General features: G+C 42.6%; 2 protein-coding genes across 2 annotated transcripts; both read left to right on the top strand.

Moving 5' to 3' along the window:
* Positions 1-11,001: 11,001 nt before the first annotated feature.
* LOC308085343 (gamma-crystallin M2-like) lies at positions 11,002-11,556 on the top strand (the record flags this gene model as incomplete). The annotated part of the gene is made up of 1 exon (XM_080428465.1): positions 11,002-11,556. The coding sequence occupies one exon, from the start codon at positions 11,002-11,004 to the stop codon at positions 11,554-11,556; it is 555 nt and encodes a 184-aa protein (XP_080284591.1).
* A 5,733-nt stretch (positions 11,557-17,289) lies between these two features.
* On the top strand, positions 17,290-17,844 carry LOC308084862 (gamma-crystallin M2-like; the record flags this gene model as incomplete). Its single annotated transcript, XM_080427811.1, has 1 exon — positions 17,290-17,844. The coding sequence occupies one exon, from the start codon at positions 17,290-17,292 to the stop codon at positions 17,842-17,844; it is 555 nt and encodes a 184-aa protein (XP_080283937.1).
* Positions 17,845-18,159: the final 315 nt, after the last annotated feature.

Below are 18,159 nucleotides of genomic sequence, written 5' to 3'. Positions count from 1 at the left end.
ACAGACAAGAGAGAACACATCAACTCGGTTGGTGGAGGTAACAATGTAACCACCAATCAATATGTTGATAGATAAAGGTGTTAAATCGTTGCTGTCGGGCAGAAACCTCTTACCTCCATATTTCAACTGTTTAATACTGCAGCGTCAGAAAAAGCCCAAGGAAGCCCAAAAACCCAAGGACGCTTTACAATTAACAAAGAAATTGCAGATTAAAGGGAGGACTATTTTATCGTGGGGACTGACAGGAAACAGCCAATAGAGCACCGAAGTCTGACGTAATTTACACATCTTACTTGGGTCACGTTTTTTTCCCCCCATTCTGTATTCCCATGGACGTGTTTAATATCATGGCATCTAAGAACGGTGTTCCAAAAATAAACGGATGAGCTCGGCGGTTTGAGATGGATATGAAGCATCAACTGACGTTGAGAAAACGCTAATGTCACCGCCGCCAAAATAATTATATTTTGGCCAGAAACAGACTGCATCAAATATGAGTGACTGACTATCGTAAACGATACAGAGCCACCTCCCTGACAATATCGCCGGGGCAATTTGTTTATTTTTGGACCACAATTCTTATATGAGACGATTCTAAGATGACCCAATGTTATTCTCCATAGAGAAAAACTTCTGTGATCCAGGGGGATGAGCGAGTGATGTCAGGACTTCGGTATTCTATGACAGACACTGTTGTGGTCACGTGAGGAAAATATATAGTCCTCATATTTTATTTACAGTGTATATTTTATTATCTCCCCCCAAATTAATTTATCCCAATTAACCCACCCGACACATTTCTGTGTTGTCACTGCTGATGTATCCTACTAGCTCAACCGGCCAGTGAGGAGCCACCACCGGGAGGAGGACGTAGAGCCTCCCTCCTACTGTACTCATCCCGTTCAACACGCCCCGCTGACAGGTGCCAGCCCCAGCCCATAGAGGTCATTAAGATCGCATAAGAACGCGGCCAACTGTATCCGTTCGTATAGATGCTCGGCCAGAAGCCGGATGCACCGCAAGTAGATTCCAATCCCTAGGAGGACTCCGCGGTGGTGGACAGTAACTTTACCCCTATTTTGCAGCCAAAAATAAAGAGTTCCCAGCACATTTGCAAAGAGAGAGAGCAGATCCATGTCTCATCATCATGTCAAAATTATTCCACGAATGTCATTAAAGGAAAAAAAAATCCATGGATTTAGAGGGGGAAAAATACTTTTAAGAAGTTGTGAAAATAGCAGATCTACAAGCCCACGACACGTTGCGTTTCACTCAGTTTGAGTCCCGGAAGGGGTGGGGGGGGCGGTGTCAAATTTCTCTTTTGGGTCTCGAGCAAAAAAAAGTTTGGGAATCACCGGATTATACGACTTATCATTCCGACCGCTGCACGCTTTCAAGTTCTCCAGTCATGGAGAATGGTCAAGTCGGGGAAAGAGCTTAATGTTTGATCGTCGGCCGTAAGCCTTGAAGGCGCCACAAATTTCACTCCAGCTCTCAAGCCCTTCTTGTACCGTTTCCAATGTGCAAACGGCTCAGAGTTGCAAAACACGTAGAGGCCAACACTCAATTCTCCAGCCCTGTTATTAATTATGACCCTGGTCCGACACGTCGCTGCGCGGCACCGTGCCTGATTTACACATTGCGGAGGAGGGAGAATGTATTCTCTATAGTAAATGTTTGATGACAAGAAACAGATCTACAAGCTAACAACAAGTTGTCAACTTCAGATCTTGTTGACACTGTCATTATGATGGGAGCAGGGGTGGCCTTAGTGATCTGGGCGCCAGTTTCAAGAGCTAATATGAGGCCCCCATGTGAACCCCCCCCCCCCCAAAAAAAAAAGTTGTGGACTGAAGTTGGTTTGCTTCCGTAACCATAATGATGCATTTTCGAACTAAATTAATTAGACAATTTGCACTTCCACCATGGACAGAGAGCTAAAACAACTCACTCACATAACAAAAGTAATATTGTATTCACTTGAGCTGAGCCCTGATTTAATCAGATCTACATCCTTTTTTTAAATGTTTTTTTTTTTGGGGGGGGGGGGGGGGTAGAGTATATTAATACAATATAACCAACACAACTGTGGTGCCATGGTTGCATTTGGTATCCCTGCTCTTCTATTGAGACATTTAGATCCTGTGGACAGAGTAGGACCACTATGGGTTCACTGAAATTGCATGAAACTCAAAGTGCAATTTATCCTCTGCCCAAACAAAAAAAAAGCCCATCGGATCTGCAACGTCGTCAGACGATGGAGAATAAATGGGGGCTTAAACATGACCAGCTGAAACCACAGTCATTCAGTAATCCTTGCACAAAGCTCGAGAGAGCATTATAAATCCCACTAATTGGGTTTTAATTGAAACGTCAACTCAAGTGCTCTGCATTTTGCGGAATAACTGTATGTCTTTATGGTCATACCCAGGCAGTAAATATTGATATTTGAGTGCTTCATTAGAACAGCAGTGTGGGAATATAATAATGCATATTTTCAGACACTGATTGGGAATAATGCTGTACTAATTACAGTCATGTTTTCACCTGTAGATGCAATGGCATTTGATGTATGTACTCCTACAGTGCATTTGAGCAAACATCACACACTGTAAATGCATCACTGCCAGATTCATTCTACTACCTCGTTCTACCACCTTGTTGTAGAACTCAAAGGAAAAGCTTGACATTTTAAATTTTAATTTTAATGTGAGGATTTTTCTTCACAGACCTTGGGAAAGAAAATCAAATCATGTGGATCTCGGGACCACATGAGAACGACATGGCTCCAATCTGGAGCTCGGACTTGGATCCAGCGCTGATCTCGGACTTCAATGTGACCAGCCAGTTTGACATCAGTCATCGATTACGTATGACTCCAAATTTGGGAAACATTTGAGAAAGAAAGTATGAAACTTATTGTTGCTGTCGGGCAGAAAGAAACTACAAAAAGTAGCAGATCCACAAGCTCGAAATGTGGCGCGAATCTGCTACTTTTCGTGAAAAATACGTTTTGGACATATGAGGTTTCCGCCTGACAGAGACGATATGTGGGGAAAAGATTGTGGAGGTACTTCTGTTGGCTACTGGCAGTGAGTGTGCTCAATACATTTGGCGCTGATCGGTCCAGCGGTTCTCGAGATTATCTCCGGACACACAGACACATAAGACAGACAGACCCTCTTCTAGATCAGTGGTTCTCATGTCAAGGACCCCCAAATGGACACATATTTAGCTAATTTAGCCTGCGGACCCCCATTTGAAAAGATACGCCAGGAAGAGAGAAGATGTTTTCACGGCTATAGCAGTGATTCTCCATTTAAATTTTAAGGACCCCCACTTTGATATGGATTAGGGCCACAGAGCCCCATTTGATACCTTTTTGATCTCTGGGACCCCCAATCTACACTGTAGTGTTAATTTAATATATAATTTTATATATATATATATATATATATATATATATATATATATATATATATATTAGGGCTGGGACTCGATTAAAAAAAATTATGTAATTAATTAGAGGCTTTGTAATTAATTAATCACACTAAATCGCATTTTAATCGCATATCAATATTTGACCTGAGAACAGTGAAAAGCATTTTTTTTAAATGGATTTTGGCATACGTCTTTAAGTAGGCCTACATGTACTCAAGAACTGTACTGAAGTACACTTTTGAGGTATTTGCACTTTGAGTATTCCCGATTTCTAATACTTTTACTCCTACTCCACTACATCTCAGAGGCAAATATTGTACTTTTACTCCACTACAATTATTTGAAAACTAGTTACTAGTTAATTTGTAGATTTCGATTATTATTACAAAACATACAGTAAGCCCTATATTGGCCATTTGAAAATAGCAGATCTACAAGCGCAACACATTGTGAGCTTGTAGATCTGCTATTTTCCACCACTGGAGGCTGGTAGAGTGTGTTGTTACTGTTGTTTTATAGTAGTTTAATTAATTATTAATAAAAATTGCGCGCATGTGACCCCCAGCGCATCGTGCACCCCCCCCCGGGCGCGCGTAGGGGGGGGGGGGCATCCATTACAGATTCTGATTTGCCCAGCCAACATTATCAAGCAGGCTATGCGCAGGCGAGTCTTCATTCATGTTTTCTTCATGCACTGTGCTGGCTGCAGCTTCTGAATCCACGTTGGGGTTGGTGCGCTGATATGATCGGTCCGTCTGAAACTCGTCCAGTGAGAAACGTTCTGCGGTGCAAAAATAGGTGCGATTAAAATGCGTTATTTTTTTTTACGCAATAATTTTGCTGTAATTAATTGATCGAAATTAACGCGATAAAGTCCCGGCTCTAATTAACAGATTCTACTGTTAGCAGAATCTGTCTTGAGAGATAAGTGTATGTGAACACAACAGAATAACTCAAGAACGGAAGTGCAGAATTTCATGAGCTGGCTGCCCTGAGCAGATGACTACAGTTTGGGTTGAAAAGGTCAAATATCATGGTCACGATAAAGGTCAAGGTCCAAAAAAAAAGAAAAGAGGCTGGGCAGATGTTCACGCAAATTGTTGGACATGATCAGCTAGCTCCTCAGCTAGCTCCTCCGAAGAGATGATTCACTTTTGGATTTAAAAAAAGGCCAAAGGTAACACAACATCACAGAGGGTCATCCAGGCGGCTTACCTTGTAAGAGCACGTCACATACCTTAAATAAGCCTTAAATAAGACTCCAGTCCTTCCTGCAGCCCAGGCCTGGGTTCAAATCCAACCTGAAACTCTTTGCTGCATGTCATCCCATCTCTCTCTCGCACCTGTCCATCTCACTGTCACTATCTGAAATAAAGCAGACATGCACAAAACATTCATCTTAAAAAAACAAATCAATAAATCAGAGACGGACAAACGGAGAGACATGGAACATGAGATGTTGGAGTGGCAAGGTTTTCACCCCATGTGGATTATTTTTATAGTTAGTATTCTGCATTGAAACCAACGGTCTACTGTAGCTGCTAGCGTTCAGGTAGCTGGAAGAAATATAACATTATAACACCTTTTTATCATTGTGCAAATCTGGCAGCTCTTTAAGGAAACATATTGTTCCTGGTTTCTGCCAGCTGTGGAAATGTGGTACATTTGCAGATTTTTACGCCGTGGCTCTACAGGAGGCCAGCTGTCAATAGGAGAGGTGTGTGTGTGTGTGTGTGTGTGTGTGTGTGTGTGTGTGTGTGTGTGTGTGTGTGTGTGTGTGTGTGTGTGTGTGTGTGTGTGTGTGTGTGTGTGTGTGTGTGTGTGTGTGTGTCCTGAGCTAACCTTGGAAACCGTTGGACCAATCAATGGCAAACTTTGTATGCAAATTGCCATTTTTTAAAAATCTCACATACTGTATGTTTCACACTTTTAAAATTGTTTAACTATATATTTTATAATGGAAGTCAAAGGGGCTTGGATTGGGCTGCCGTTGGGAGTCATACTGTACGCCATACTGTATATACGCCATAGATGGCTGATGTCATAGATGGAAGAGATCCACATTGGAGAAACACTGTTCCCATGTGGATCCTGAGATCCACACGATTAGAGTTTTCATAAGGTTTGTTTTTTCATTTCAAAGATTGTTTTTCAGCACTGTACCTGCCAAACATACGTTTTGTCCAGTAGGGTTGGCAGGCAGGCAGAAAAGAAAACATTGGTTTAAGAACGAACATTTCATTATGACAGACGATATTCTGCCATCTGAGAAAGACAGTCACATAACGTTAGTGTATGACTCCTCCACACAGTCATACAGCTATAACATTATAAACGGACCATGTTCAGGATTAGGTAGATTGTTAATTGCTAGATGTGGTTGTTGGCATGAAAGCGTGGATGTTTAATGAGGAAAATCCCAGTGCGTAATGTCTGTTCTATGTCCACACAACACGCTTGGGGAAGGAAGGGGGGCTTGGAATTATTGTTTTGTGTGAGAGCTAATGATCTAAGTGCTGCCAGCCAGCCAGCTTGCTTCAGAAGAACGTGCATGCATGCGGGCTCCTCCAGTTCTCCCGGAGCGCCGAGCGCCACGGCAGCTGGGCCCGTTTGGGAGGGAGGGAGGGAGGGGATGACGAGGGGAAAATGTGAAGTCAAACCGATGCCCGGGATATGCCAGGAGCTCTGTTTTCACAGTCTTCTTCTGATCCCTGGCTGTCTGCTGTCATGTTCCCTGAGCGTGATACTGACTGACACAGCAGATGGGAAATATTAAAAACGTTTTATCATCGATAGCCGCATTAAAAATCAAGATGGACCGGTTTGCGTTCTTCTGCTCATGTGATCTGATAATCGCTATGCGCTACTTTCTCCTCCAACTCATAAGTGCCTGTCCGTTCTCTTTAACGTGCACGGACTGGACATTTATTCACCCACCTCAACATATAATCGTCAGGTAGATTCTTTACAATTCGCCAAGTGGACGAGACTAGTACTTAGTACTAACGTGCCTTATTTCCCTGCGATTAGAAATGATTACTGGAATGTTTCTGCTCATAGAAAAGTACAAAATGACATCAAAACTCCACGGGGAGATTTAACAACATGTAAGTCGATATGCTCAGTTAATTCGGCTTGTGGAACAGGATTGCTGTAATTCACGGTAGAATGACCCAAATGTTCACTACCTTTATACCGATCTTTGTATGAAAATGTTCTTTTAGTATCTCTCTCGGTGCCAAGGTGCAGCTGGTCCGTGACAAGTGTTTTGCTGTTCTCTCTTCAGCTCCACGTTTTGCCCCTCAAAGAGAATGTTTGTTGGCACCGCGGGGCCTTGCATGGTGCCAACATGTACAAGGAGTTACAGCCTGAGTTGTAGGGGGCAGGTGACTTTCTTGGCAGTTAACAGGGACATATCTGTAATCTCACATTTTTTCCACTCCTGCTCAAGGGTTTGTGTGGACTTCCAGTCCGTTTGTTCCGAGCCAAAAGAGAAGAGTACCATTTGTTTTTCTATTTATTTTCAGCTTTGCCAACCTTCTTTTTATTAAAAGGTAATTTGTTAAAGCCGGTTCAGGCCCTCTCAGGAATCCCAGCAGCAGCAGGTTTCTGGGCAGCAGCCTTCCTTGTTAAAAAGCACCGGTGAGGCCCGTCACTTCATTGTGCATGGCTCCTTGTAGAGGTATTAGTCGGGAATGGATTTGGCTGCTCCAGTCAGGGGACAGGTTCGGACACTTCACTGTACTCAAAGGTCAAGTTAATTCTCTGGCCTGAGTAAATCTACTTACGTTTTTTTGTTTGTTTCCGTCTTCCATTTCTCATCAAAAGCAATGAACCTTTGAGGTTAGTGTGACGTGGGCATATCTTCAGAGATCGGCATAATCCATATTCTCTCTTAGCAATGAGAAATGTGATGCCTGAAAAATATGTTGTTTTCCAGTGGTCTGGCACGTGTACAACTTTAAATGTTCTCAGGCCTTTTCACATGGGAAGCGCCTAGTATTCATTTTCAATGAGAGGCGAGCATTCAAGTAGGAAGGCGTGGGCATCTGACAGGCAGAGCGAGAAGTGGGCAGCCGGGCACACTCTCGTGAAACTGTCGTGTTTGTGCTCGTCTGGCTCTCACGCCCGCTTGCTGCCAGAGTTTAAATGTCTTGAACGTTCTTCTGCGCGACACATAGAAAAGCGTCTATTTACATGAGCACAGTGCGACCCCATCACTTATTTCCTGCTTTGATCACGTTTGATGGCAATAATGAACCAATGTTTATTAGAAGCACTACTTAACTGCTAAGCTGTTTTGACCTGTCTTCATAGCCGTCTTGCTCAATGCTATTTGCCTACAAGGTATTATTGAAGCAGTTGCCTCTGCAACAATACTTCTCGGTGTGATCGCCCACTCAGACATTATTAAGGGAAAGAGAAATCTACATCCTTTCAACTATGCAAGCAACTGCCACTGTTCACTTGCCAGCTAAATGGGGATCCAAATAAACATAAACATGAAACCTAATAATGATAAACTTCCAGAAAACATAATTTGCAATCAACCAGCCTCACCTTGTTTAAATCATTTGGTACGCAACATGTAAATAGTCTTTGTAAATGACATAAATCAGAGTAGAGAGGTGCACTCAGACACAAAGAGTGAGAAACTTTAGCTAAATATAGTGGCGTCACGCAATCTTAAATCATTCTCAAAACCCTATCCAGGAATGCAGATGGATTGGTTTTCGACTGAAGATATGATTATTCTTGTCATCGTTGTACAACGCACCGTTTCCAGCTGGATTGTACTCCAGTCTGTGATGTTTGATAACTGGCTAGTGTTCCTCGTTGACATCACCGAGGGCTTTTCTGGACTAATGCCTGGTTTGTACTTGGGTGCGCACCGAAACTTGGAGATCTACAAGCTCAAAATGTGTCGCAGCACGGCACATTTTGGGCTTGTAGGTCAGCTATTTTTGGTGCGCGACATCGGCACAAAACCAAGTATAAATCATCCTTTAAGTCGAGACGGTTAAGAACAATTCAGCGTCAATGAACACCAGGTTTGCAATCATCTATTATCAGAGGGTCCACGGTATTTAGCATAAATTTCTCGACTCACAGCAAAGCCAGTTGGCAGGCTATAAGGTCGACTGCTACTCCTGTTCTCTTTATCTTATCAGCTAATGAGTCTGCTGGGTGGCCTGGCTGGAGAACTGCTCCAGCCCCAAACGTCTGGATTCATGCTGGTGTTAACATGACTGAGTTTGGAGTGCACAGAGGAACAGTCAGGGAAGCTATTGCTCTGCCTTCGCCGTTTATATAACGTTGCTGTCGGGCAGAAACCTCTTATCTGCATGTTCTAACTTTGTGTTTTTTCGTAAATTAACGCCCTACTTGATCATCCTACAGCGTCACAAAGTAGCAGATCCACAAGCTCGAAACGTGGCGCAAAGCGACACGTTTTGAGCTTGTCGATCTGCTACTTTTGCTGCTTTTGAATTTGTATCCTGAAAACAGTTTTGGATATATGAGGTTTTCACCCAACAGAGACGATAAGAACAAATGGTAACGCTTTATTTTAACCCTGAACCCTAGCATCCCTATGCTGGGCATAGTCGTAGCATGCAAATATTTGGCAAAAATGGATGAAAATATTCGGTGAAGCTACAAGCTTGCAAGGCGTCTCGTTGCAACAGTTTGTCGGCTGTTAATTTCTTTCTGATATGCAAAGTATAGGGTTTAAGTGGTTTTAAGGTACAGTACACATACAGTATCAATTACTGTGTGTGCAATGCGAGGAGTTCAGACTAGCCGACACCAACACTCCATCCCATCCAGCATCAGGGTCCGGAGCTCTGCAGTGTTGCTCGCTCCACTCTTACACCGCAGTGTGTCCACAAGGTGGTGCGCCCCGCCCCTTACCCTCCTAGCTGTGTTTTGGGCTGGCTCCCACAATCCTTCAGTCGTCAGCGACCCGCAGGAGGCCTCCCTTGAGGTCAGCGCGTTTCTGATGTGATCCTCCCCCCATGTGCCATTCGTTGCATTCTTGTGTCAGCCGATGCACGTGCACGTTGTGCTTGTGTAGAAGCCATTACAATGGTCAAACTACTGAAAATGTAAGGGAGAAAAAAACAGCTTTGATTCATTTCATTGACTTAGGGACTTTGTTTTACACTTGTACATTAGGTTTACTTTTTAAACATTGATTTATTGCTGGAGTTCACTAATTGCTTTTACCCTTTCAAGTGTATTTATTCGTATTAAATGTATTCTAGCTCCCATAACAGCTGTGTCACGTACTCCATTCACTGAATAGCCATGAGCAGTTCAACACCGTTTGCGAGCTGGGCTGTCTCCACTTTCAATCAATCATCTTAAATCCTTGCATTTTCCTTTACACATAATAACTGTCACTTACTTTAAGCTGTTGGTGAAGGATTAATGGCTATTCTTTGAGCATTTGTTTGTCAGATATGACAAAGTAATGTCTGCTTTGAGTTTAAACGTGTCCTTTGGGTTTGACGTTTTATTTATGAAAGAATAAAGACAAAGGAAAATATCTTTGTGGTTTTCAGCTACCACAGGCCCCAACAACTATGTTAGTCTTGATCATACTATGCAAATGAATCTGTATATTGCCACATAGAAAAGTTAAAGGACAACATCTATATTTTTAAAATATAGTCATTCAAGTGTAAAGTAAAATCATGAGGTCATCACAGTATCGTTTACATAGGCATGGACTAAAGGATATTTGAAAAAGAATATGACTACTAGCAAACGTGGAGTTATGAAGCAAGTAATCTGAAAATTTGAATGAGGAGATTTTCAATATGATGACTAATCTATAGTTCTGAAAACTAAAACTGAAAAGTAAAATCTGTTTGCATTTTATGACTAATGAAGTATTCAATCAAAGACAGTTGCCTGCGATTAAGTATAAATTAGTCTTTTCTGACGGAAAGTAAAACATTTCAACAGTGGTGAGAGCATTGTATGAGTGTCTACAACAGTGGTTCTCAAAGTGGATTTCAGGGACTCTCTGGGTTCCTTTAGGGGGGTCTAAATTGACCCTTACAAGTATGTAACTCTGAAAGTATACAAATGGAACCAAATGGACCCTAACGGGTCCATTTGGTCCCATTTGTATACTGTTAGAGTTAAGGGGAGACCTTGAAATGTAAAAGTTTGAGAACCATTGGTCTACAATACCACAGCCATTGTGTAGATCCACGGTACTGTGAATAGATCTTTTGACGTTACCAATCATTGTCGACCCCCTAGTCATTGTTAACCCTTTCAGCCTCTTGTTGTGAGTATTGTCGTAATGGTACAGGCTTTGTGCCGTCAGAGAAACAGCCTTTCCAAGGTTTTTGAGGTGGAAACACTGAACCACCGCTCTATGCTCTTCTATGGAATATTGCTGTGTCAGGGGAGCTGCCTGGGACACAAAGCAGCCTCTGGTACTGTATAAAAGGAAGGCTTCAGCCAGGTAGGAATTCAGTTCACCCACAGCCACAGCAACAGTAGCAGCAGCAGCAACAGCAGCTGAACAACTCCCACACAAAGATGTCTTCCGGCATGAACATGATGAACAAGATCACCTTCTACGAGGAGAAGAACTTCCAGGGACGCTCCTACGAGTGCATGAGCGACTGCTCTGACATGTCTTCCCACATGAACAGGTGCCAGTCCTGCAGGGTGGAGAGGGGCTGCTTCATGGTGTACGACCGCACCAACTACATGGGCAACCAGTACTTCATGAGGAGGGGCGAGTACTCCGACTACCAGAGCATGATGGGCATGAGGGACTCCATCAGGTCCTGCCGTATGATCCCCATGCACAGGGGCAACTACAGGATGAAGATCTACGAGAGGGAGAACTTTGGTGGACAGATGCACGAGATGATGGACGACTGTGAGAACATCATGGACCGTTACCAGATGAACAACTGCATGTCCTGCAACGTGATGGACGGCCACTGGCTGATGTACGAGCAGGCCAACTACAGAGGCAAGATGATGTACATGAGGCCCGGCGAGTACAGGAACTTCATGAACATGGGCATGGACAGCGGCATGAGGTTCATGAGCATGAAGCGCATCATGGATTCCTGCAACTAGTTTAAATATCAGTAGATGAACTCATCTAAATAAAGCTGTTTTAATGTGGAAAACAAAAAGAACCGATTATGATGCATTTATTTCTGTGACAACATTTATCGCAATTCAAAAACCACCATGACCCCTAGCGCCCCTGTTTTGGGCATGTCATAAGCGACCATTCTGTGAAAATAGGCGATCTACAAGCTCAAAACGTGCTGCAAGCTTGTACATTGGCTATTTTGACCGAAGAGGTTTGGTGTAGAGGGAAAACTGATATAATAACTCGAAAAAGTGCTTCTCGGAGCACAGGTCTCCGCCAGATCAGGTAGGTTATTGACTTGACTATAGAGATAACGTGTATGCGAATGTGCGTGCAAAGTTTCACCGCAATCGGACGCTGCGTTCATGATATGCAGTATTTTGTTAAAAACGAGCCACTCCTGCAAACTTTAGATGTCAATCTTAGCCAATCAGGATTGAATATGAAAAATCCAACAGATCCGTCCTGATCACATGACTATAGAGATCATGTGTACCGATTTACGTGAAATTTTGATAAAATCTGAAGTCATATTTTTTTTTTTTTACATAAGTCGGTCTCCTGGTGGCACTATAAAAGGCCGGGCAAAGGTTTTTCCTTGGCTTATAGGGAGTGCACATGCAAAGTTTTACACAGATCAGGTGCAAAACTACATTTTTTGACTAATAAAGTATTCAATCAAAGACAGTTGCCTGCGATTAAGTATAGATTAGTATTTTCTGATGGAAAGTAAAACATTTCAACAGTGGTGAGAGCATTGTATGAGTGTCTACAACAGTGGTTCTCAAAGTGGATTTCAGGGACTCTCTGGGTTCCTTTTAGGGGGGTCTAAATTGACCCTTACAAGTATGTAACTCTGACAGTATACATACACAGTGCAGTTATAGGTAAAAACACAAATCGGCCTTATATAGCACTACCATGAGGCTGATTTGAAAAATGTCAAGTGGTATTTCTTCCTCTGCAAAATTTCACTGAAATTGCATGCTTTGTTCATGATTTGAGGCATTTTGTTCAAAACGGAGCACACCTGCAACAAAAGATACTGTGTACCGATTTGCGTGATGTTTGGACAAAATCTGTAGGACTGTAAAAAAATGAGTTTAGCAAAAAGCGGCCTCCTGGTGGCGCTATAACAGACCCATGTGAAAGATTTGGGGCAGAGGTTCTGAATTGGCATCCAGGGAGTGTGTGTGGACAGTTTCGCTGCAATCAAGCCAACGGTGCCGGAGATTAGCTGTCCACAGACAGAATGACACACACACGCGCGCGCGGACGGAAGGACGGACAGGGTGCAAAACATACTCTCTCGCTATGCCTTTCGGCCTGGCGGAGAGAATAATAAAACGAAGTGCCTTACAGAAGAAAAAAATCTAATGAAATCAGGAACAGAAAAAAAACACGATGATAAATAAAAACATTAAGGCAATCAAATAACATTTCAAAATTAAATTGAAGAGAAGCCCTTTCAATACAAATAAGGTTTAAGTGATTAAAAATGTATAGTGATTTATTAAGCCAACTCCCTAAGCAGGGTGATGCAGAGTAAGTTCAGTCCTCAGTGTCAGTTCGTTGACATTGAGTGTTAAGACAACGTCATTGCAATAATAGTCAAGGCGTGAAAAGTTTGATAATTTCATTAGTCCTGATTCACTAAGCTGGTCGTAAATAACGTGTAAATAAAGTGACTAAAGACGTGCGTAATTTATCTAACCAAATACTGACGTGCAATTCACGAAAGGGTGTGTAAATCCCTAAAATGTTAGATCACAGGTGTATGTCATGATGAATACGGACAGCTGCCAGCTGATCGTAAAATCACAAGCGTGTTCCTGAGAAGTTCATTTGCATGAATGGATCTGTTCTGGACACAGCTAGATAATCCATACTGTGTATCCTCATCAGATGGTAAGACTTATTAGGCTATTGTGTGTGGTGTTCATGTGATTAATATACAATACAGTATTATAAATTAATACCGCAACATTGGCACGTCTGTTGCCTCCAGCGACATTAACTCATTCAGTGCCATTGACGTCACCGACGTCACGTTTTTATAAGCCCAGGGTGCCAATGACGTCGCCGACGTCATGAAAAAAATAATAAATAAATCTTTTTTTCCCCTTTTTTTTTGAAAAAAAAAGTTCAGAACCCAAGATATCATGATTTGAAGATTTGCTGCTCCATTCACTTCTTGTTTAACATCTTACTGAAAAAGGCTGTATCTCGCTTCCTAAGCACTTTTTTTTTACAATGTATTTTTGGCTCTGGCACTCAGAGCCAAACTGCCAGAAATAAGTCAGGCACTGGATAAGGATAAGGATAATTCCTTTTAACAGGTCGTTCATGAAAGTCCTTGCGGTCTTGTTTCCAATGAGAACCTGTGAGCAATTGGGGTTAAGAGTCTTGCTCAGGGACAAATTTCATATCATCGGCACATATGCTGGGATAGCCTGGAATCGAACCTGGGGCAACCAGGGCCAGCTGGTTCCCTAGGCGGGCTCACTAACCACTCAGCTACTGAATGAGTTAAGGCATGATAGTCTATTTTCATCATTACGTGAAACTGTGGCCGAGTCGGCTGACACTGGCAAACACGCTGAGGGACCTAATAATTCAGCTCTAAATGCAACTGATAGCCTAAAAATAAATACAATTCGGTAGAATTTTCATCATATCTATAATATAAATGCAAGCAATTAGATTGTTTGACATATTATATATATTCTTTATATGTGTTGACAAATGATGGGCACATACATATTTTATTTGAGGTTTGTTACTAATGTAATTGATTTTGCATGAAGAATAAGGCATTCTAACGACATACGCAAACTTTAGTCCCATGTAAGTCTGCCTCCGAGCAGACGTGAGAAAGAGTGGATGACGGACATCCGTCTAAATTCACGTACAAAAAAAGATTTGTAAGGTTGGAATTTGTGTAAATTCCTATACGTACAAAATGTTGGCATAAACAGCTTAGTGAATCAGGCCCATTGGCCCTCATTTATTAATGGAGTGTACAAACCAGCTTATTTTTCTAATCCTAGCGTACATTTGGTCTGTCCTTTGATAAATGTGACGGCTGAAACCGACCATCATTTCAATAACACGCCCTTTCATGTTCTCGAAACGCCCCGATTTTACGACATGAGGAACCAGAATACGACCAAACAAAGTATGGAAAGCCAATAAGAAAGAGTTTCCCCCGCCCGCCTCGCTGCCTGTCATGTCCGCGTCTGACGCGCGCGCACGCACGCGCGCACACACACACACACACACACACACACACACACACACACACACACACACACACACACACACACACACACACACACACACACACACACACACACACACACACACACACACACACACACACACGCCGAAGCGTAGCATAGGCACACTTTGGAAACAGCAGTCTTTCATGTATTCCGTGATGATACAATCTTTGTCAAGTAGCCTACATGAATGACACCAATCTCATCGTCATAAATCTTACGTTTGTATATTAACTCATTCACTGCCACGGATATAAAAAACGTAATTTTTTCCAATTACCAATTCTGCCACGGACGCAATAAATGTATATATTTTTTAAATTTGATTTTATTTAGAGATCGCACTGTTCTTTATCACCCGCAGTGACCACTTTCACTGTAACTCACCCGGATACGGAAATAACGTCATTCGAAGATTCCCGTTTCTGTCCGCTCCTTGTTAAACTTTTTCATTAAAACGTCTCTTTCTCAAGTTGACATTTTTTTCGTCGTGTTCCGCGAGCCGCACTGTTTTGAAAGTGCTGCTACAGGAGAATATCGCGGATGGAATATTTTTCCGCTGGGCGACACACACGTACCCTGTGTGTTTACAAACGATCGGACATGCGATCATAATGAATATTCATTTTTGTGTGAAAGATTAATTAATACATCTGGCAGTGAATGAGTTCATTTAACCCATTACGAGCAGTGTGCGTTCTAGTTACACTAAAATAAAGCAATCATGTATTCCCCCTTGAGTCACGGGCTGCCGTGCCGCCACGTTAATGAAAGATAGCAGGCAAGGCAGTCATAATAATCTGAACGTTTATGGAGTGATTGATGAATGAATTATAAACATTTATGGATGAAGGCTGGTGTGTGGGTCATATCTCCGATCTCCCGGTGGCCCAAATAAATCCACAGTGTGAAGAATCACAGCTGCGCTGGGCACAGGTTTGAAGCGTCAGGTTATATCCTTAACCCAGGTTGCACATAACTCCATAGGACACGCTACTGTATATACGTTTGGAGACCTCACTGTCCATTAAAAGATTACAGCGGCACCAGTCCCGACTCCCGAAAATGCTCTCGCATAAGCGCTCGTATATTTCATACATACATCGCATAAATCGCAGATGCATAAGCTCACAACGCGTCGCTTTGTGAGCTTGTAGATCTGCTATTTTCAAATAGCCAATGCAGCCAGATCTGCAATCTTGTCTGAATGACTGTTAAAGCAGTTTGTTTAAATGAGTGAATGATTAAGCACCTAACTTGTAACATTGCAAATAGGCTATGTTAGATTTTAATTGCTTGTCATTGTCACTTGGAAATTAAATAGGCGTGCATGTCCATGTATGCCTTTATAAAATGTTATATTTTCGCAGGGATTATTTATTAGTGTGTTAGATATAAATTTTGGCGTGGACACATGTGTCCAGATGCCTGTCAGATGATCAGACAATGCTGCTCTGTGGGTCTCTGATGGAACAAACGGGTGTGGCCAAAGTCTACACGGCCTCAGAACTGCCGTGAGATCTGAGCGGGCCGTACGCTGAAGTCAAAGTCACGATATATTGATAAATGCCGAAAATTGCGGTGATCTTGCCGTACGCCCATTATTTGGTCTACACCACTTTGATTAATGAGGGCAGCATGTCTTACTATGGAAGCATTTTGCGCAGTGAAAATAGCGACGCATTTACGGTTATTATTTTAAGATTAGAGCATTTGAAGTGGTTAAACTATGTTCAGAAGCATCTTCCATAAAATCTTAAAAGGCTCGGATATTTCATATAAAAGCAAAGCACTAAAGGATTTTTTTAAAGAATATGCCTACTAGCAAATGTGGAGCTATGAAACAAGAAATCTGACCATTTGAATGAGGAGATTTTCAATGCTATAAATGACTAATCTATAGTTCTGATTTCCAACTGAAAAGCTTTCATGCTATTTAAAATTTTTGACGATTAATGTATTCAATCAATCAAAGACCTGATTAACCTGACCTGTTGACTGATTAAGTATAAATTAGGCTTTACTGACAGAAACGAAGTAAAACATTTCAACAGTGGTGAAAGCATTGTATGAGTGTCTACAATACCATAGCCATTGTGTAGACCCACGGTACTGTTCATACATCCTTTGATGTTACTAGTCATTGTTAACCCTTTCAGCCTCCTGTTGTGGGTATTGTCGTAATGGTACAGGCTTTGTGCCGTCAGAGAAACAGCCTTTCCAAGGTTTTTGAGGTGAAAACGCTGAACAACCTCAGTGCTCTATGCTCTTCTATGGAATATTGCTGTGTCAGGGCAGCTGCCTGGGACACAAAGCAGCCTCTGGTACTGTATAAAAGGAAGGCTTCAGCCAGGTAGGAATTCAGTTCACCCACAGCCACAGCAACAGTAGCAGCAGCAGCAAGAGCAGCTGAACAACTCCCACACAAAGATGACTTCCGGCATGAACATGATGAGCAAGATCACCTTCTACGAGGAGAAGAACTTCCAGGGACGCTCCTACGAGTGCATGAGCGACTGCTCTGACATGTCCTCCTACATGAACAGGTGCCAGTCCTGCAGGGTGGAGAGGGGCTGCTTCATGGTGTACGACCGCACCAACTACATGGGCAACCAGTACTTCATGAGGAGGGGCGAGTACTCCGACCACATGAGCATGATGGGCATGAGGGACTCCATCAGGTCTTGCCGTATGATCCCCATGCACAGGGGCAACTACAGGATGAAGATCTACGAGAGGGAGAACTTCGGTGGACAGATGCACGAGATGATGGACGACTGTGAGAACATCATGGACCGTTACCAGATGAACAACTGCATGTCCTGCAACGTGATGGACGGCCACTGGCTGATGTACGAGCAGGCCAACTACAGAGGCAAGATGATGTACATGAGGCCTGGCGAGTACAGGAACTTCACGAACATGGGCATGGACAGCGGCATGAGGTTCATGAGCATGAGGCGCATCATGGATTCCTTCTACTAGTTTAAATATCAGTAGATGAACTGAATAAAGTTGTTTTAATGTGGAAAACAAAAAGAACGGATTATGATGCATTTATTTCTGTGACAACATTTATCACACTTAAAAAACACATGACCCCTAGCGCCCCTATTCTGGGCATGTCATACAGTAGGCTAACATTCTGTGAAAATAGCTTATCGACAAGCTCACGCAAGCTTGTACCTCGACTAATTTGACCCAAGAGATTTGGTGTAGAGGAAAACAGAGGGGAACAAGTACAGACCCCTGTGGGAACACCGGTCAATGAAGTATAGGGTTTAAGTAGTCAATTCAAAC

Source organism: Gymnoscopelus braueri, assembly GCF_963280865.1.
Source record: "Gymnoscopelus braueri genome assembly, chromosome: 5".
Classification (NCBI taxonomy): domain Eukaryota; kingdom Metazoa; phylum Chordata; class Actinopteri; order Myctophiformes; family Myctophidae; genus Gymnoscopelus; species Gymnoscopelus braueri.
Note: the sequence above shows the minus strand (reverse complement) of the source record. Positions and strands in the feature narration are given on the sequence as shown.